This window comes from Myotis nattereri (genome assembly GCF_964212035.1).
Source record: "Myotis nattereri genome assembly, chromosome: 1".
NCBI lineage: Eukaryota > Metazoa > Chordata > Mammalia > Chiroptera > Vespertilionidae > Myotis > Myotis nattereri.
The window spans coordinates 52,172,848-52,194,896 of NC_138075.1; the positions used below are offsets into that span (position 1 = coordinate 52,172,848).

The following is a 22,049-nucleotide window of genomic DNA, read 5'->3' on the forward strand; positions in this document are numbered from 1 at the left end:
ACCTTAAGAAAAATCAATAGCTTTATTTTTCCTCAATATATAGTTAGAAAATAGGTCTGAGAAGAGGTTTCATGGAGTAGACCAAAGAATTACATACAAAGTCACGAGTTCCAAATGAGCAAGAGAAAGGGCCAGACGAAGCACCTTCCCGAGCACCGGGGCCTAGGACTGCCCCATCAGAGGGAGGGCGAGCGCTTTAATGGCTTTTGAGTTCAGCTGAGGAATCGTGCTGATCTTCAGGAGTTTGCTGCTTGCATACTTATTCTTGATGGCCTGCAGAAGTCATCTGTGGTTAAGGATACATCAGGACCCCCTTCCGTCCCCTGACACCTTGTCCCTAGTCTAATTTACAAGTACTGAAGGGCCAGACCCACAATCTCAGGTGGTAGGGTGATGCCAGCAAGTGCTCTGAGGCCACACTGTGTTGTGCCTGACAACTTCCTTCCATGCCAAGTAATGGAGCAGGCCCAGCTGGTAGTACCAAATGACTTCCAGCTCCAAGGCGCAGGCTCCATACCAGAGGGGTGGGAGGTGGAAGCTGTGCTTATTGTACCTAAGTACCATCAGGATATAACAGGATGGCCAGGCCTGGCAGCAATACCTGGCAATAAACATTGAGTGGCGATTGTGCTTAGCAGAGCCCAGACAACACCCTCAGGACTTAAACATTATGCTTCCACTGTGTGCTATCGTGCTGAAGCTACACGTAAGAAAGCAAACCCGGGTGTGAGGTACAAATGCCTCACTCTCTGTGAAGCTGACATTCTGTGTCATACAAGCACAGGGCAGCCCCAATCTCCCCGGGCTCCTTCTCTCGGGGGGGCCACACGGGACGCTTCCCGAATGGGCTTCTTGCCCCTCCTTCACATGCTCGCTAGGCAGGTGCCTTTCATCATTGTCCCAAAGGATCCTGGACAAAGGCCCTGAGCAACATCACCCAGATACCCAAGCCTTCCTCTGGGCCATCTGAGGTGGGCCCCTGCTGTTCCGACCACCCGCCGACCAGCGCTCCCTGCTGGCTGAGCCCACGGGGCACTGGGACAGGCGTGGATACGTCTGTTGAACAGATGGCTGCCTGGATGACTAATCTGGGCCTGGGCATCGTTGGCCTGTTTTAACCCTTTGCACGCCATCAGCATCTATAGACCTTCCCCACACACCAAGTGCTTCTGTAGCCACAAACCTTGCATATCAACTCTGGTCGCCCAATTTTAAAATCAGACTTGTTAGTGACATCTCTAGGTTTGTAAAAAAAATTATGATAACTTAAATTCGTAAATATTCCAGCGCATATGGAATGGGGATGGTTTCCATTTTGGACGCATGGCAGTCCAAAACTGCTTTCAGCATTTATCAGTATGCTCCATCCACTGTGTACTAGAAAAATAGAGAGCTTGTGCTAAAACAAACTCTCACCATTATGCCAATATATTTACATGAAAACACAAACAAAGAGATACACATACTCTCATATGCAAAGTCCACGGTCAAATACCTTTCACAGCTTAGCAAGGAGTACTTACGATGAACTTCGTCAGGTTTTCGTTTACTCTCACTACATTTTTGGCCATGTGCTGCATGACTTCCAACACCTCGTTCTCCGTGTATCCAGTGTAATACTGCTGCTTTAAGTTCTGGAACACAACGCAAGAGAGGGGCATGATAAAGCCTCCACTTCTTTACAAGGAGGCCCACTGCCGTCTTACACATGCTGACATTTCTGTGTAAAAGCTGTAAAAGAACAAACGTCCCTCCTGGTCCCAGCAGAGCAGCCAGGACTAAGCCAGGATGTTGTGCGGCTCTCCGCTAAATCAAGTCAAAGTTCCCCTATCATCATCTTTTTAAAGAAGGTTCCACAGGGTAAGTAGGGTACTTCATGTAACAAAGCTTCTTGCTTACCCCTCTCACCACACTGAAAGGGAATGGCAAGTGGGGCAGAGGACAAACAAAACCCACAAAGGAACGCCTGTCACAATTACGGCAGAAACCTGGGACTAGGGCATGTCACATACCCCCCATCAAAGCCCAGCATGGCAGTGGCTGGCGGGGAGCTCAAGAGCCATATTGTCAGTCAGACAACAGCTAGGCCATAGGCAGCATCTAATTTACTGAATCGGGAAGAGCAAAGGCCACCCAGGACTCTCACAAGCCCTGGAGAACAGCGAGCGCTCAGAGAATCCTCCATACCCAGCCTCCCAGAGAACAAAATTCAAGCAAAAGACAGTGTTGAATGATAATAATAAGACTTCATAAAAAAAAAATTAAAAAAAAAAGACTTCATGTTTGAAGATATGTAACCTGACTTTATTTCAGTTCTGTGATAAATACTAAAAGCTGAAGTACATCTCTTTCACAGGTACAATGTAATTGGGAAAAATAAACCACATCTTACTACTAAAAAAGATTAAAGAATAAAAAGAACTGAATAGGAGCGAATCCTGAAGTAACACACAACTATTGGTACTATGAAGTCAATTCCCAGAAAACAGGGAGACCTGTAGTTAGTAGGTTTAGAGCCTAAGGAAGCATGTCTGAGAGTAATGTAATTTGGCTAAAATGAGCCATTGGTACCAGAACTATGTACCATTCATATACCAGTGGCCTCTTTACCTTAAGCTTTTTATTTCAAAAAATCTCAAATCTACAGAAAAACTAAAAGAATAATATAATGAACATCTTATATCCTTTGTGTAGATTCATCGATTGACATTTTGCCACTTTATCATGGTGTCTGCAACTCACCTTTAAATAGTACAACAAAAAGTATTTCAGCGTGTGCCAAAAAATGTATACACAGACTTTGAATAATTATAAAGGCAGTGTTTATTAAAATACATTTCATTTTCATTTAGTAGCTATCGGCTGTTAAAGTATGTATGCATTTTTGGGGGGATACCCTATATATATATGCAATTGTATTGTTTGGAAAATAATACAATAATTAATACTAATACAAGAATAAACTGTTTTGCATACTCATAATTGTAAACCTTTCACCTCACCATGTATATTATATAAAAATTTTATGTGTGTGTGTATACACAATATACATATATATATATGTACATATATATACACACACACACACTTATCCTACGTATATATGCAAATCAACTGAATGGCTGAACAGCAGAACAACCATCTGGATGACCACCCTTGCTATGACACACACTGGCGCCAGGCCAGCCAAGGCGGGTGTGATGCAATTGGTTGGGGGGCCGGCCATCGCCCCATGATCGCCCCGCAGAGGGAGGCCCAGGCCACCGACTGGTGGGCTACAGCAGGTGGGCAGGGCCTCCCTCTGCAAGGGAGGCCTGGGGCCTGGGTGCCAATAGCCAGAGGGAAGCCTGGGTCCTGGGTGCCAGAGGGAAGCTGGTGCCAGCAGCCGGGGGTAGGAAGGCCTACTCATTTTTTTTTTTTTTTTTTTACCTTCTCATAATTTTTATTTCTTAAAGTATTACAAAGAGTATTACATATGTCTCCTTTTTTCCCCCCACTTGACATTCCCCCGGCCCCTACAGCCCCGGTGTCTTGTGTCCATTGGTGAATCTTATATGCATGCATATAAGTCCTTCAATTGATCTCTTAATCCCCGCCCCCCTCAAACCTTCCCCAGGCTTCGCACTGTAGTTTGACAGTCTGTTCAATGTTGCTCTGCCTCTGCATCTACCCCTGTTCATCAGTCTATACTGGTCCCCATTATCTGTCCCAACCTCACTGGAGCCGTCTCAGCCTCACCAGGGCCGTTTCAACCTCACCAGGGCCGTCTCGACCTCACTGGGGCCGCTTCAACCTCACGGGGGCCGTCCTGACCTCACCGGGGCCATTGCAACCTAACCTGGACCGTCCTGACCTCACCGGGGCAGTTTCAACCTCACCGGGGCCATCCCGACCTCATTGGGGCCGTTTCAACCTAACCGGGGGGAAGGCCTACTCTTTCATGAATTTCGTGCATTTGGCCTCTAGTATATATATAAAACTTCTCCATCGTAAAGGTACAGTTTTTCTTCAGTATTACTACGTATCTGTGAGGTGATATTTTGAGACCATGTGGATCTCATGCCCAAAAATTTCACCTAATGACATAAGTATCAATTGATGCATTACATTGGTTCATTTCTAATTCTACCATTCTTTCCACTGTAAATAGCTGGCTTTTGATTGATTATAAAAAAGCCGCCCCTTTCTTTCTCTCTCTCTTCCTATCTTCTTCCTCCTTATCTTTATTTTTAAAATTTTTTACTTATTGATTGGTTTGAGAGAGAAAGAGAAAGAGGGAGAGGGAGAGAGGGAGAGAGAGAAACACTGATTTGTTGTTTCGCTTACTTATGCATTCCTTGGTTGATTCTTGTACGTGCCCTGACTAGGGATTGAACCTGCAACCTTGGCGTACTGGGGTGATGCTCTAACCAACTGAGCTATCTGGCGAGGGCCTGTTTCCTTTCCTTTCCATTTTTCTTTCCTTCTTTTCATTATGGACTTGTGAATTTTTGAAATGTATTATAATCTATTACTTTCACTATTCCTTGTCATGCTCAAATTTTGTCAGAAAAGCCTTTTGAAGCCAGTTCCCATTTCCTTTTGATGTGACCCACTGCACTGATCTTTGCTTGCTATCTTGCTCATCTTGTACTTCTCCTGCCACAGCCCTGAAATCAGCCTTCTTAAAGGAGCCATAGTTGTATTCAAGATGTGGCTACTAGGCCTGTAACTGGTTTGGTTCAATGGATAGAGCATCGGCCTGTGGACTGAAAGGTCCCAGGTTCGATTCCAGTTAAGGGCATGTACCTTGGTTGCAGGCACATCCCCAGTAGGGGGTGTGCAGGAGGCAGCTGATCAATGTTTCTCTCTCATCGATGTTTCTAACTCTCTATCCCTCTCCCTTCCTCTCTGTAAAAAATCAATAAAATATATGTTTTTTTTTAAAGTATCAAATTAAAAAAAAAAAAAAAAGATGTGGCTACTAGGTATGTTGACTGCTACTGGGTGGCCATTGTTTCTCGGCCCCTTCATTATGCATTTACTGACATTTCCAAAACAGATTTAATGTTATAGGGTTTTCCCTTTTGTGTTTAATTACTAACAATATTTTCTCTTTCTACTTATAGTGAACATTTTAAATCCTTAATAATTTAAATGTTTATTTATTTATCCTACAATACATAAATAGTTTCAGAATTATAATAACAGATTATTAACAAACTTCCTAAGTAAACTGTAAGTATGTTGCCTTTTTTGGTCCTTTGTTTTGTCTAACTTCAAATCCCACTAAGGATGCATAGTCAGAATGCTGTGTTCAAAAGTCATTTGAATTAATTCTTCCCTATCTATGTTCTATTATCAATTTGATAGTGAAATTGTTTCTGCTTAATTCCATTTTATGGTTTGCATAAAACATTTCCACTGTTCAAAAGTTAAAAAGTTACATTATATTGTATACAAGTTAATAAAAATTATAGCCAGAAGTCCTGCTCCCATCCTCCACCTTCTCCCCTGTTCCCACCTAAGTCAATGGGTATCCATCTACACTCCTTTTTGGTCTTCCTTCATTTTTTTAAAACTTAGCAAATACATAAACACACATACATATACTCTCTTACTGCCCTTCTTTCTTACATAAAGTGTTAACTATACACACTTGTATGGAGGAAGCAGCTCTGCCATGATGCCTTGGTATCTTGCATGTATCCACATAGGCCGTGCTGGCAGAGGCCTGAGCCACGGCTTATCTGTCTCGTGACCCTCCCGGAAGGAGGGGCTAGCCAGCGTGGGAGGAGCTGCCTCTAAGCCAGCTCCCACTCACCTCCCTATCTCCCCTAGGAGGTGTTAGGAGACCATTTCTCATCACCTCCTGCTTCTGAGGAGGCTCTTCTCTGCTGCTCTCAGGTTCAGCTACAGACTATACAACTGCTTGGTGGCAGTCTAGAAGAGGCTCCTGCACAAAGGGCATCCCATGCCCTGCACTGCAGTCATTCAGTCCCTTTTGTTTCAATGTTGTTCTCTTTGGCAAGTGAGACAAGGACCTGAGGAGCTAGCATCTTTGTCTCCTTGTATGAATCTAAAAGTGGCTCATTTTATCTGTACTGGCGAATCAGCTGGGCTTTGGCCTTGCTTTGTCTTGTGTGCTTCACAATTTGCTTGTTTCACTTAACAAAATATCCAAGAAATCTTAGCCTATTAGTTCTTGGTGGTCTTCCTTATTTGTTTTCTTAATCCTCACCCTAGGAGTGAAGATATTTTTTCTACTGATTTTTAGAGAATGTGGAAGAAAAGGTTGGGAGGGAGGGAGGGAGGAAGGGAAGGAGGGAGGGAGAGAGAAACACCCATGTGAGAGAGACAAATCAGTTGGTTGCCTCCTACTCACACCCCGACCAGGGCTGGGAATTGAATCTGCAACTGAGGTACATGCCCTTGACCAGGAATCGAACCTAAGACCTTTCAGTCCTAGGGTTGATGCTCTAACCTGAACAAACTGGCCAGGGCCGTCCTCATTCTTTATGACTCTGTAACACATGTGTACCATGGTGTCATCACCTCTCTCCATCTGGATCATTCCAACAGCTTTTTTTATGCCTTTGGACTCTTAACAACTGCTGAAGGACAGAATTATAAAAATGCTAATGCCTTTCCTGTCAAGAGGTCCTACAATATGACTTGACAAATTTCTTCTTAAATCCAATACTCACCCATTTTCCTTGGCCTAGAACCTTCTGGGACAGGCAGGAAGCAGCCGCTGCCACCCTGGAAGGGTGATAATGCACCATGTCGTAGTCGATGAGAGTCAGTTCCATCAAATATTTGGCTAACGTGTGCTGCTCAACATCAACCTACGAAAGAACAGCCAGAGACAGGAAGGAGCACAGTTATTATCTTGCAAATTTCTGGATGGAGGACTAAGAACACAAATCCACTAAACTCATTTTTCCTTCCCAGGAACCATTCTACTCCACAGTATGTCAAACACAGAATGTGAGGTCATTTCTCTTAAGAGCTGATAGAATAAGTATTGGGACTTATCTAAAAGATGTATCCTATAAATTCATAAGTTTCACTTTAATTGGATCAATGTTTCTGGGTTGAGACAACAAGCAGCAAAATAAAGTCTCCTACAGAATTGGAGGCACTTACCTCCCCAGCTTTGGATGCCCGCCTTAAAAAATGTAGTGGTAAAGGCCGACCCAACTCAAATTTCAGTTCTTTCAAAATTAGAGCTTCCATTTCTCGGATTTGGGAACTGGTATACGCATTGTCTGTGATGTAAACGAAGTCTTCTATATTTGGAGAAAACATTTCCTCATACTTGGAGGCCAAAAGCAAAGCTGTAATCCCAACCAGTTGAAGCTTCTTACGAGAGACTGGCTGGACCTAATTGGAGAAGAATGTGTCCAAGTCATACCTAACAAGAAGACTGGAAATCTGGGTCTAAGAGAGTGAGAGGGAACCGAGTCCTGGAGATGTGCACATCGACTCTCTCACATCAGAGGCCTAAATGTTAACAGCCGGTACCACCACTGCTCACAGCAGCTGTCTGTTACTGAGTACTCACGACATGCCAGGCGCAATGCTAAGATTCTAACAATCACCTCATCGAATCAAAAACCCTATGAAATATGTATTTTCCCCAACGTAAAAACAGATGGTCTGATAAGAGATTCAGACACCAGTCCAAGAGGACTCAATTGCTGAGTGGAGAAGAATTATGCATGACAATGAAGCTCCCAGTCACTGCTCCATGCCCGCTGTCCTGGCTGGAGTGCCTAGGGAAGCCCCAACGTGACACTCAACATGGTCCGAATCAGCACAAGGCCAAGCCAAAAAGCAGGAATTCAACAGCCTCCTGGGGACAAGGAAGGAGATTCTTCAATGTTTCTGTCATCCTCACCAAAAGTATACTCTTTATTCAGTCTGAAGAATCTTTCATAGACGTTTCATAGTCAGTGAAAATCTCAGTCTAGGGTATAAGAGCCCCCCTTAATTCCTTAGAAAAACAAAAACAAATAAAACTGAGACTTTGCTTTTCTTGCTTCAACTCTAATTACTGAAAACTACCAAAAATATGACTGTATAATGTAAATCACTTATATAATGAAAACCACTATGGTTTCTTAGGATTTTGTAGTATCTTAGGGTCATTAATTATAAACACAGTTATTGTTTTATTGTTTATACTTGACCTAAACCTGTATCATAAACGTTGACTTTACATAAATAAATCATATCTGCAAGGCTACTGTTTGGTAGATTACACACTCATGGTTTATGTCTGGAATTTCTTCTAAGTGGTTGGTGTTTTTGAGTTACCAACTGATAAATATTTTGATGATCACTCTGCCTCTCACCTTAATTTCTTACAGTCCTTACTTGAGATTTCATTCTAATACACTCCCCCCACATACCCCGCTTTTATAAAAAATTCTAAAAAAAAAAAAAAATTCTGCCTCCTCCACTTCTACCATGATTCAATGTCACACCTGGCTGGAAACTTTCAAGTTCTCTAACCAAACTCCTCTTTTCAGAGGAAGCTCACCAAAGAATACTGTACTATGGAAACTGCAAGCAGGCCAGGAAAGCCAACATCACAGGCCCCACAGGCTTCAGACTGACTGCAGACCATCTGCTGGCACAGCTCCTTCAGGAGTGACTGAGGCAATGCCGTACTTCCCCCAGCCTGTTCAGCAGGCTGGCCGAACTAAAATACCCCCCATTGCTCAGAACCACCAGAGGTTTGACACACTTGGAGAGCTTCCCATTCTAGCCCCTGAAGTTCTCTGGCTTCTCATAAATTGGCTTTTGGTCTTTTCTTCAAAGCTACCACACTTTGACATCCCATAAACGCAATGTTCTGTGAACCCCTGGTACGAAGTCCCCGCAGCCACACTTACCTGTAAAAATCGATCCATAATGGCGACGCACATGTAGAGGGTCTCCTGCAGCAGCCTAAACTTGGAATGGACCTGTACCAGCCAATCCACCAGGATGGCACGCATGCGTCCATTTATATCTCTTCCTTCTAAGAAATGTGGACTTATGGTTTGCAGAACCTGTTGGGAGAATTAAAGGTTTAAAGAGCTGAACTCGTTTCCTTCCCAGCTGTGTAGTACATTCGACACTGTTTACACAACCAAAACACAAAGGACCACTCACCTCAAGCTGTCTCAGATACTGATAGATATCCTTAACGTAGTCGCTGCAGAGCTGAGGGTTCTCCCAATCTTCATTATCAATATCTTCAATCTTGCAGAGCAAAGCATCAGAGAAAGCTTGACAGAGGTTCTCTTCCTTCATGGAGATATCCTCAGGTGCAGGATAAGGCTCCTACATTGGCAAATTAAAGTGCATGTATTACCACTTTAGGAGCAGCCTTCATCAAATACATGCAGAGCTAATTGGTTTAAAAGTATCATATAACCCTGGCCAGGTAGATTAGTTGGTTAGAGCATCATCCCAATACGCCAACATTTCAACTTCTATCCCCAGTCAGGGCACATACAAGGAGCAACCAATGAATGCATAAATAAGTGGAACAACAAATCGATGTTTCACTCTGTCTCTGTCACATATCTCTAAAGTCAAGCAATCCTATCTAATAATAGACAAAGACTGAAATTAACTGTACCTCCGCTACACTTCCCATTGGCTAATCAGCGAGATATGCAAATTAACGGCCAACAAAGATGGCGGCCAGCAGCCACGCAGCTGAAGCGAGCAGGAGGCTTGCTTGCTCCAGAGATGGAGGAAGCCAAGCTTCCTCCCTGCTGCGGCCAGGCTCTGAGCTCCACTCTAAGCAACAACGTTGCAATTATAGAAGCTAAACAAACCCCAGATACCTGCTTTCAGCAGGTCGTGGCCTCGGAGCTGGAGTGGCAACAAAGTTTCAATTATAGAAGGTAAATAAATCCCAGAATTTGAAAAAAAAAAAAAAAGGAGAGGCTGAGAGCTTCAGTTGCTGGTGGGCTGGACCAGCCTGAAAACCCTCAGCTCCTCATCCAGGCTGGCCAGGCACCCCAGTGGGGACCTCCACCCTGAAGAGGGTGCGGGCAGCCTGAAAACAGCCATCAGCCCCTCATCCAGGCTGGCCAGGCACCCCAGCGGGACCCCCACCCTGATCCGGGACACCCTTCAGGGCAAACCAGCCGGCCCCCACCCATGCACCAGGCCACTATCCTATATAGTAAAAGGGTAATATGCAAACTGACCCTAACAGCAGAAAGACTGGGAATGACTGGTCACTATGACACACACTGACCACCAGGAGGCAGACACTCAATGCAGGAGCTGCCCTCTGGTGGTCAATGCGCTCCCACATGGGGGAGCTCTGCTCAGCCACAAGCCAGGCTGATGGCTGCGCTGCCAGTACAGCGGTGGTGGTGGGAGCCTCTCCTGCCTCCTCAGCAGCGCTAAGGACATCAGACTGCAGCTTAGGTCTGCTCCCCGCTGGCAAGTAGACATGCCCCGAGGGCTGCCGGGCTGCCAGAGGGATGTCTGATTGCCATCTTAGGCCCAATCCCCCGGGGAGCGGGCCTAAGCCAGCAGGTGGTCATCCCCCGAGGGGTCCCAGACGGCGAGAGGGTACAGGCCTGACGGAGGGACCTCCCCCCCCAACACCACCGAGTGCACAAATTTTTGTGCACCGGGCCTCTAGTCAATCAATAAAATATGTTAAAGCCAAAACAACAAATTTCAGGTGAATAACTCATGATGTAGTAGATGAAGTCTTTAGAGATATACTCCCCTTTAAAATTCTCTAATTTACTCAAAGTGAAACCCTAAGTCTTCACAATGGCTTACAGGCTCTGCAGGATCTGATCTTCCTGTTCCCTGCTGACCAGTCTCCTGCTCCTCTCCCTTAGTTTGCTTCACTCCAACCTACTAGCCTCCCCCACTGCAAACAGGCTCCCACTTCCCAGAATGCGCTTGTTCCTGTATTCGATGGGTAACTCCCTCAACTTCTTCAAGTTTTGTTTAAATGTTACCTTCTCATTGAGATCTCTCCTGACTTCTACTTAAAATGGTCATCTGCTTCTTATTCCCACCACATGTGTTTCATTTCTCTTAGTGTGTTTTTCCCATGTAACCTATAACCACCTAATATATTACAGAGTTTACGTATGTATGGTATGTATTATTTTCTTTCTACCTCTCCTGGAATGTGAGCTCTATAACCCTACATTTATTTAAATTGATTTGTTCACTAGGTATCTCAAATACTTATGTCATCCCTAACATAGAGTAGGTGCTTGATGAATATTTATTGAAAGAAGCTTAGACACCTAGGTTCAGAGATTCCTCCAGCTGACAGTTCACTTTAGCAGTAGCCTCTTCTGCCAGTGTAATGCTTTCTTCTCGCCAATTAATTTATTCTGAACTGAGAAAATGTTTGGAAACTAAAAAGCAGAAAAGCACATTCCAGCCTATGAATAAAATAGGAGGAGGGAGCAAAGACCGAGCAAGTATACACCCACTAATTATTTTCTTATATTGATGGGGTGTTTTTTTTTCAAATCACACATTAAAAATACATTAAGTTAAAGCAAGTGTTTAGTAATGAAGTATAAATAAACCATTACCTTTTAAAAGAATGAGAGGTACTTCTCAAAGTAAAACCTAACAGAATTGGTAGGCTGTAAAGAATACGTATTAAAGTAATAAATATAGAAAGAGAATGCTATATAATAAACAATTTTGATTTACATTAAAGCTCAATGATTATAGTTTCCAATCTTAGAAAAGGATAAAACATTACCAACAAGATATACATAGCAATTCGAAACAGGCCCTTCCCTCTTAAATCAAAGTTATTAAACCAAGAAAGGGCCAGGAGAATAAGAGGTATTCTGGTAGGCACGACATTTATTCAAGAATATAAGAATTCCAAGGGGCTAGAATAAATAAGAAATGCTACTTGAGGTACCAGGGAGAAACCTAGGGACAGTGACCAGAGAGGGGAAGACCTTCAGGAAAATGAGTAGGGAAAAGGTACACCAGTACAAAGTCCCAGGGGAAGCCAAGAGATAAAGGCAAGTGTGGGGACTACACACTGATTTGGGATGGTGGGAGGTAGCACGTGAGGAATGCAAAGATGTGCTGGAAAGGTGAGCAAGAATCTAACTAAGGAGTTTAGATTTATCCTAAGGCAACTGAACTCACTGAAGGAACTGAGCAAGAGTGACTGGAATAGAATGCACATTTTAATAAGCACATGCAGCTTCAGTGTAAGGTCACCTTTTTCAAGGATAAGCATTTTCACTCTCCCCAGGGAGGGCAGTCAGTTCCAGGAAGCTGGTTTAAGGAAGCAGAGATTACAGTGGGGCCTTGACTTTGAGACCCAGGTTGTTAAGGAGCTCATTAAGAAGCTCGTTAATTCAAATTACTCTATCAACTCAATGCAAAAAATCAGCTGAGAGACAGCTGGTATCTCAAAAAACTCGTTAGTGGGGACACTCGTAAGTCACGGCCCCACTGTACCGTCATGTGCTGCCTCAGCAGCTTGAAATGTTTACTCATGTCTGTTCAGAAGTACACCTGAGTTTAGCTATATCCCCATATCCCCAGCATAATTTTCTAAAAGCATTCCTTTTGGACTCCAGCTTAATTATTCTAAAACTAGAGGCCCGGTGCACAAAAATTTGTGCACTCGGGGGGAAGGGGGGGGTCCCCTCAGCCCGGCCTGTGCCCTCTAGCAGTCTGGGACCCCTTGGGAGATAACGACCTGCTGGCTTAGGCCTGCTCCCGGGTGGCAGAGGGCAGGCCCAATCCCTAGGTGCAGCGCCTGGTCGGGCTCAGAGCAGGGCCGATTGGGGGGTTGGGGCACCACCCCCTGTCACACACAGAGCAGGGCCCATCAGGGGGGTTGGGGCTCCGTACCCTGTCATGCACAGAGCAGGGCCCATCAGGGGGTTGAGGAGCTCCCCCCGTCACTCACAGAGTAGGTCCGATAGGGGAGTTGGAGCACCGTCCCCTGTCACACACAGAGCAGGACAGATCAGTGGGTTGGGGCGCCGCCCTCTATCACCCACAGAGCAGGGCCAATCAGGGGATTGGGGCGCCGCCACTGTCACACTCAGGGCAGGGCTGATGGGGAGGTTATGGCTCTACCCCATCACACACAGAGCAGGGCCCGTGGGGGGGCGGGGGGGTTGGGGTACCGCCCTCTATCACCCACAGAGCAGGGCCGATCAGGGGGTTGGGGCACCGCCACTGTCACACTCAGGGCAGGGCTGATGGGGAGGTTATGGCTCTACCCCGTCATACACAGAGCAGGGCCCAGAGGGGGGCGGGGGGTTGGGGTGCCGCACCCTGACACACACAGAGCAGGGCCGATCAGGGTGTTTGGGCGCTGCCCCCTGTCATGCTGATCCCGGTGCTGGGAGGCATATTACCCTTTTACTATATAGGATAAAAGCCTGGTGCATGGGTAGTTGCCGGCTGGTTTGCCCTGAAGGGTGTCCTGGATCAGGGTGGGGGTCCCCACTGGGGTGCCTGGCCAGCCTGGGTGAGGGGATGATGGCTGTTTGCAGCTGGTCACACACCCTTCAGGGTGGGGGTCCCCACTGGGGTGACTGGCCAGTCTGGGTGAGGGGCTGAGGGCTGTTTTCAGGCTGGGGGTGACTGAACTCCCAAACGCTCCTTTTTTCCTTTTTTTTTTTTTTTTTTTATTCTGAGCCAGCTTTAGCTTGAGGCTTGGCTCCAGCTCTTAGGCCTCCGCTCCTGAAAGTAGGTTTCTGCCTTTGCATACAATGTTGCGAATCTGCTGGCTGAAATCCGGTGGTATTTGTTACAATGTTTGAAACTGCAGGCTCAGAGGCCTGCAGTCGCAGGCAGGGAACGTTGGTTTCCTCCGTCACTGAGGCAAGCAAGCCTCATGTTAGTTTCAAGCTGCCTGGCTGCCCCGCCATCTTGGCTGACAGTTAATTTGCATATCTCGCTGATTAGCCAATGAAAAGGGTAGCGGTCGTACACCAATTACCATGTTTCTCTTTTATTAGTGTAGATCTTTCTTAAGATCCCACTCATCATGCAAGTAGTAGCCTAAGCCCTATAAACTAAGTGTTGGGCCCTCTGCCCAGGGCTACTGCATGTAAAATAAAAAACTGTATCAGCTAGTTATGCAGCACAAACCTCTGAATGACAAAATCAGCCTAAAGAATTAAAACCTTCAAGTCAGACGAACAAATGAGTTATGTGAACTGTCAGAGACAACTGAAAAGTCAATCAGAAACAATGAAGATGTGAGATTTTGCTGAACTTGAACTTCTGTTTGATTATGAGCTGGGTGAAGTGTGAGTCAAGGCTACTGAAATTCTCCAAGTACCGACATTGAGTGAGTTGTGTCTGTTAAGAGAACAATTAATACTGATGGGCAAATATATAGGTATTTACACAAATCTTAGTAAAAGAGTTTCTTCTTTTTAAAAAAAAAAATATGTTTTTATTGGTTTCAGAGGGAAGAGGGATAGAAACATCAATGATGAGAGAGAATCATTGATCGGCTGCTCCCTGCACACCCAACAATGGGGGGGGGTCAAGCCCACAACCCAGGCATGTGCCCCGACTGGGAATCAAACTGTGACCTCCAGGTTCATAGGTTGACACTCAACCACTGAACTACACTGGCCAGGCCAGAGTTTCTTCATTTATTAAATTTATGATGCCAAACATCATAAATCAATGTCAATTAAGTGCAACAAGGAAAGACTCCAAGTAAAACTTGATTCTGATCAGTTCCCAATTTGTAGCAGAGACTGTGTACTCATGAATACATAGGCACACACAACTGTAGAAAGGTGAAATCAGTTACCCTGATTAGCTTTAGGGAATGTAATATGCTGTGGAATGGAATGGAAGGGCTCACTGCTGTTATACACCCTGTGCTTCACTGGCATTTTAAGCAGCTATAGGGACAGGCATTTTAAACACCTGTACGGAGCAACAGTGACTCTGCAGATGGAGCAGAGGACAGAGCAAAAGCTAGAGGGCTGATGGGAGACAGGCGAGCAGAGGGGCTACCCTGCCAGGTGTGGCTTCCCTACATTGTAAATGTCATGGTCACTCCTGTACTCTTCTTCAGAGAAAAGTACCTTTGAATTGGAAACAATTCTTGTTCATTAATCCCCCATGTATTCTGAAACTAGAAGCATGTTTCAATCACAGAAATGGTTTTTAGATAAACTGAGCTACAGGTCCATAATTCTTTATCTGAAACACAGTGGCCTCAATTTTGTCAGGAAGCTAGAGAAAAAGGAGTCAGCCAAGATGTGGAGAAAAGGGAACTCAGAGAGTGAAGTTCTGAAGGAAATTTCTCCTTTGTTTTGTTCACAATATTTTTGGTTCTTTGTTTTTTTTGTTTGTTTGTTGTTTTTTTGTTCTTTTTTCCTTCTTCAATTCAAATAGTAATATGTATCTATGGTGAAAAAAATCTGACAATTTTAAGGAAGAAAATAAAAATCAATCTTAAGCCCAACATAATACTAAAAAGTATCATCAATATTTTGCATATGAAAACATTTTTAAAAGCAAATTTGGGGTTTCATTGCATCATATGTGATAATTTGAATGTTTTCTAATGTAACATGCATTTTTCAAAAAAGAATAGTTTATTGACTTTTGAGAGGAAGGGAGAGAAACATCAATGTGAGAATGCAACATCAATTTGCTGCCTCATGCACACCCCCAAGTGCACAACGGGCATGTGCCCTGACCAGGAATTGAACTGGCAACCCTTTGTGCACAGGATGACCCCTCACCAATTGAGCCACACAAGCCAGGGCTGTAACATGCATTTTGACATCTTTAAGTATTCTATTAAAACATGGTATTCACAGCATTTCATTGAATGGGTTTAACTGATCTCTTAATAGAGAATATGTCTCTATTATGAGATATTCATTACAACACTACTTAAAAGTCCTCTACTGTCTCTGTGACCATTTTTTTAGGATAAATTTTTAAAAACAGATTTACTAGGTATGGAGAATAACCATCTAAAATATATATATATATATTTTTAATACATTTTATTGATTTTTTACAGAGAGGAAGGGAGAGAGATAGAGAGTTAGAAACATCGATGAGAGAGAAACATCGATCAGCTGCCTCCTGCACATCTCCTACTGGGGATGTGCCCGCAGCCAAGGTACATGCCCCTGACCGGAATCGAACCTGGGACCCTTCAGTCCGCAGGCCGACGCTCTATCCACTGAGCCAAACCGGTTTCGGCCATCTAAAATATATTGACAAATGGCCCTCCTGTAGTGCAGGAGGAAACACATAAACAGTCACCCATATAAATGCTTAGTAATAGTCAAGAGCTCAAGGTCTGAAAAGCTGCTCTGGGACTGGCATTTAGGAGGCCATTGGCAACCTCCCAGGAAAGGCCCATTAAGGGTAGGTTGATCTTGAGTATTTGTTCGGAGCTTTATATATTCTTGATTTGAAGCTTTTTTTGTTTTATGTACAGCAACATCTTGCCACCACCTCTTCCAGGTAGAAGCTTCCCAAGTCTGTCCCTCCTTCTGATGTTGCTGGTCCATTTCTAACTATATTTCCCAGTGGATATCTTTCTGTTACCTCAACACATCTAAAGCCAAACAAGACACCTTCCCCTAAGCTACCTCTCTCTCCTGACTGCCCTATTTTTTATTAATTTATTCCTAAACTAGAGGCCCGGTGCACAAAAATTTGTGCACTGGTGGGGGGAGTGAGGGGGTGAGGGGTGTCCCTCAGCGGGACCTGTGCCCTCTCACAGTCTGGGACCCCTCGGGAGATAACTACCTGCTGGCTTAGGCCGGCTCCGTGGGTGGCAGATGGCAGGCCCAGATCCCGCGCTGGGTCACAAATGGCAGGCCCTCTGCCGCACCGTCCTGCCCCGCTGCCCACCACACACGGCAGGCCCGGTGGGCGGCGGGGCAGGTGGAACGTGATCCGCCGCGCCCCGCCCCACCAGCCGCCGGGCCGCGCACACAAACTGCAGGCTCCGCTGCCCGCCAGGTCGCGCACGTGGATGGCAGGCCTGGCGGGTGGCGGGGCAGGCAGCGGCGCGGGCGGATCGCACTGTCCCGCCCTGCCTGCAGTATGCAAATTCGCCATCTTTGTTATCGGTTAATTTGCATATCGTGCTGATTAGCCCATGGGAGGCGTAGCAAAAGTACGGTCAATTACCATGTTTGTCTATTATTAGATAGGATGGTTTCTTACTCAGTGCTTAAGGGTCTCACTCCTCCACTCCAAGCAACATATCCAAAGAATTCCTTCGACATACAGGATGTGTCTGCAAAAGGAGTTCTAGTACATCCTGACACATTTGATGTTGTCTCTGAGCATCTGTATAGGTTGGTTCAAGACCCTCATCAGCTCCAGCTTAGACAATTGCAATTCCCCCTAATTTATGGTCCTTTCTCCAGCCCTACCCAGTTTCATCATTCCCTTCTCCTCAAAACTCTTCACATTCCTTATTGCCATACAGCAGCGATTTTCAACCGGTGTGTCACAGGAATTTTTAAAACATACAATACCTGGCTAGTCAGGGACACTGAGTTCTTTTCCCTGATAGAATAAATCGAAATCATACCTTTTTTTTTGGTCAAATCAGAAAAAAATATATTTTTTGGTGTGCTGCAGAATTTTAGTAATTACTTTGTGTGCCATGAGATGAAAAAGGTTAAAAATCACTGCCTTCAGGAAAAAAATCTAAATTCCAAGGCCTTCAAATACAACTGTAACCTTCTCCCAACTTTATCTTCTGCTTCCTCACACAAACCTCCTGACCCAAGTTAGACTTGTAGACTCCTTACCCAAAACACATTTGGTGCCTTGATTCTTGCTACTGCTTTGTTCCCCTCCTCCCCCCAAAAGGTGCTTTTTCCTGTCAGCTTCTCCTTATCCTTACAAATGCTTACTTATTCCATGAAGTGCATCTAGGATCGTTTCCTAAGATTACTAATTTAATTTTCAGGTACCGATGCCCTTTCTATACAAGCTTTGTGAAGCAAAGATGCCCCTTTATCAGCCTTAATATAACTGAATGCATATAGTAAGTGTTCGATGTATATATTTCTCATTTAACCAGTTTTATTTGGAAAAACTTCATACAATATATACATATCTTTGAACTGGAAAGAGCCAAGTAGTTATTGTTGTATTCTCAGCACCTGCAACAGAGCCAGCTCATGGTAATCACATGAGTGTATATAATCTAGGAATGACAGCATACATGAACTTGAACATGGTGGAAGGGGAACAGGCTGAGCTAACCAGTCACAGAATTGTGAGCTTCCACAGTCTTCATGGGCAAGTTCATTCTTACGATTATTTTAACAAAAACTACCAAATTTCACTCTGAGATCACTAAATTTATTTAGGTGTAATTAGCTATTATTCAAGGTCATAAATTAAATTATGGTATCATCACTAAAATGCATATATATATTCATTTCTTACAATGTTATTTCAAAGCAGAGCTCTCACTGTGAATGTTCTTCAAAAGTTGCAGTGCAGAAAAGGCACCTTGCAGCCTAGCCAAAAACAGGCTACTTCATGAAGTAAGTTTGTAAATTCAGAACTTCCTACCTTTGGAGCCAACACTCTCATCTGTACTGGTTTCACAGAAGCAACAGGTTTCAGCTGTTTGTTGACATTTGTTGTTTTGGTGGGTTGAACAGGTGCTTTGGTGTTTGAAGCTTTCTGCAAGGAAAAGATATGTGAATAGGGCAGGACAGACAATGTTGCTCCAGTGGGTGCCCATACAGTCCTCAAGGTTGTTACCTTAGCTACCTGTGTGGCTCTGGTTGTAACTCTATTTCCAATTTCTTCTAAAACTGCTCTCCGGAGTGTCACATGACTCTTCGCTTTAGAATTAACTTCTGTGTCAATGTTCTCCAAATCAGTGGACACCTAAAAAAATTTAAAAAGAGTTGAGACAACTGAAAGCACTTGGCTAATGTCAGATAACCAAATTCAGAATTGCTTTAGGAAAGGTTAATATGCTGAGATCTATTGGCAAGAGAAAAAAGTACATTTCAGGAAATCTGAAAATACTATTTGTGTTTGATAACATCACTCTACATTAGGCAGATCACTCATCTACCGTATCTATATATATATAAAGCGGTAATATGCTACTTGGTCCTAACAGTGTCCCAGTCACAACCATTGAACAGGCTGTGCGTGCACAGGAGCTGGTGGGCAGGGATGGGGGCAGGGACTTGCACCACCGGAGACATGAGGCTGCTGCCGGGGGCAGACCCCCGGGCAGAGGCATGCGCAGGTCTGGCACGTCACCCGGCCTGGATGGGGGGCATCAGGATGGGGGCGCGGCCTCAGCTGAGAGAGCTCAGGGTCTGAAGGCACGGAGAGGAAGGGAGAACAGATGGGCAGTTAGGGGGTTTAGACCAGGAGGGGAGAGCAGATAGGCAGTTAGGGGGATCAGGCTAGGAGGGGAGTGCAGATAGGCAGTTAGGGGGATCATACAAGGAGGGGAGAGCAGTTAGGGCCATCAGGCCAGCAGGGGAGCAGTTAGGGGCATCAGGCAGGCAGGCAGGTGAGCACTTAGAAGCTAGTGGTTCTGGATTGCAAGAGGGATCCCGGATTGGAGAGGTTGCAGACCAGGCTGAGGGACACCCCCACCCCCGCATGAATTTCATGCACCAGGCCTCTAGTCTATAATAATCCCATTAGGAGCTTAACAGATCAGTGACTATTTCTCATATAGCACCCATGTCACTTGTTAGAGAACCCTATCTATGAAAGGTTACTTGCAGTATTTAAAAACCTTCCTTTACACAGATAAGTAACAAGTGTGATTAAGACACAATATTAAAAAGTTATAACAAGCCCCAGTTGGGTGGCTCGGTAGGAGCATTATCCTGTACATCAAAAGGCTGTGAGTTCAATCCCCAGTTAGAGTTACACACAGGAGTCAACCGATCAATGTTTCTCTCGCATATCAATGTTTCTGTTTCTCTTTCTCTCTCTCTCTCTCTCTCTCTCTCTCTCTCTCTCTCTCTCTCTCTCTTTCTCTCTCTCTCTCTGTCCAGTGAGGATTTTTTTTAAAGTTATAATAGGCTGTTTAAAACCTAAACTAGCTTTGATTCGAATACCATTCTAGAAATAAGAAGTGCTTGTGTAGACATTATCTTGTAGAGACACAGCCTTTTAAAATGAGGTTACCATAGAATGGACTCTCTCTTATGTTAAGGTTACTTCGAAAGGAAATAGTTTTCATGGGTAAAATAGTTTTGCTCTGAAATTCACATAAAGTTGGAATTGCATGAAATAACAATTGTTAGTTGACCTTAACCTGTTTTAGACAAAATGTGCTTAGAAACAAAACCTGCTAGGAAAAGCAATTCATAACCAAAAAACTTAATTTTATTATAGAAGTGAAAAGTATGTCACAAGAAAAAAAAACAACACATCCTAGTCCCCAAAAATTGGGAGTCCTAATCTTAAAGAATCTCCCAACAGGGGGTTTGAATGGACCTACCAGGACAGAGAGGGCAAGGGAAAACTCAAGAATTTGACTATAAAAGAACTTTATGGGGTAGATTAGACAAAAATTACTCATCAGTTCGACTTCGATCACAAAAGGACGGGAAGTAAAAACAGAATGTATTCAACTTATCAGGATTCTCCAAAGTCACCAGTGTGGCTCAGTGGCTGAGCATTGACCCATGAACCCGAAGGTCACCACCGGGGTTTCCAGCTCCACCCTCAGTAGGGGGCGTGCAGGAGGCAGCCAGCCCATCAATGATTCTTATCATTGATGTTTCTTTCCCACTCCCTTTCTCTCTGAAATCAATAAAAACATGTTTAAAAAAAAAAAGTCATACTGTTCAATTTTTCTAACAGTAATTGCCAACGTTTTAAAGGTGGAAGCCCGTAATGTCACTACATTTTTATCCAGCTTTTTAAAACCAGCCTTACAGCCAGGAGGCCGGAGATCAGCAGCAAAGGAAAAGTAGATCCAAGTACAATTCAAGCCCGCAGGGAAAACTTCCAAAACACCATCAACACTTGGATTTTTGCAAAGATGAAATCAGTGGGGTCAAGCTTGATCCAACATTCAGAACACTCTACTGACGACGGAATTTCTTCCCGTCCTCTCCCCACCCCCCCGCGGATCCCTTGGCTGGTAAGGAGTCTGCGAGCAGAGGGAGGAAATCCGCCAGGCGGGTGTTCCCATAGCTCTCTAGCAACCAAGAGCACTCGGGTCGCCCCAGGGCGCCAGGCCCGGGCTCGGGCTGCTCCCGGTACAGGTGCCACCTCCCAGGGCTGGCCTGGCCTTCCCACCCCCACCCCAGCTCGGAGACCCGCAGGGCGGGGAACCGGCCTGCGGAGCCCAGGCCCGGAGAGGCCCGCGGAACAGGACAGGCCGCAGGGGCAGCGGGCAGCCGGAAGAGGGGGAAAGCGGGGGGTTAGAAAGGGAAGCGGGGGGCCGGGAGGAGAGGAAAGCGGGGGTCGGTGGGGACGTCCTATTCCCCAGAAGCTCGGAGTTGGAGAGAAGCGAGACGCGGCCGAGGGGCCGGCGCGGCCGCAGCCCGGCCCGGGTCGGTGTCGCCGGGCTCACTCACCGTCGGGCGTCGGAGTAGCGCCATGAGGGACCGGCCAGGCAGGCGTGCCGGCCGCCCGAGGAGGGACGCGGCGGGAGTGGGGGGCACAGGGGTCCGCGGCGCCGTTAGGTCCGCACTCTGAGCCCGCACCGCTGGGATCTTCGAGGTCGCCTAGCTCCAGGATTCAAATACCGCGCCGCTCGCGCCCCCATTGGGCGGCCGTACGCACGGTGCGCTCTTCCCATTGGCTAAGCGGGAGGCGTTCCCGCATGCTGATTGGCTGAACTTTCCAGACGTTTGTCATAACAACCGGTTGTTTTTCTGCCTGTCTTTTAAAAAAAATCGCCGCCGCCTAGATAAACAATTAAATGTCTCAGTGAGAAATCAGACGTAGGACGTCTTCTCTGAATTTTAGTAAGGCCTTAGCTACGGATGTTTCTCTACGTTTGTACTGGGTGGGCGGAAGTTGGCTCTAGGGAGCACCCTGAAAATGCCATTTCGGAT

General features: G+C 45.3%; 1 protein-coding gene across 2 annotated transcripts; it reads right to left on the minus strand.

The window, feature by feature from the left end:
- On the minus strand, positions 1 to 21,699 carry CCNB2 (cyclin B2; the record flags this gene model as incomplete). Of its 2 annotated transcripts, XM_081099087.1 has the most annotated exons (9): positions 1 to 273; positions 1,524 to 1,634; positions 6,687 to 6,827; positions 7,129 to 7,365; positions 8,883 to 9,041; positions 9,145 to 9,315; positions 18,565 to 18,678; positions 18,760 to 18,888; positions 21,567 to 21,590. In XM_081099087.1, 9 exons carry the CDS (start codon positions 21,588 to 21,590, stop codon positions 163 to 165), a joined length of 1,197 nt encoding a protein of 398 aa, XP_080955213.1. In that variant the 3' UTR covers positions 1 to 162. The 2 variants fall into 2 exon arrangements, with proteins under 2 accessions (XP_080955213.1, XP_080955214.1); XM_081099088.1 differs by lacking the exon at positions 7,129 to 7,365 and having other exon boundaries at positions 21,567 to 21,699.
- Between the last annotated feature and the right edge of the window lie 350 nt (positions 21,700 to 22,049).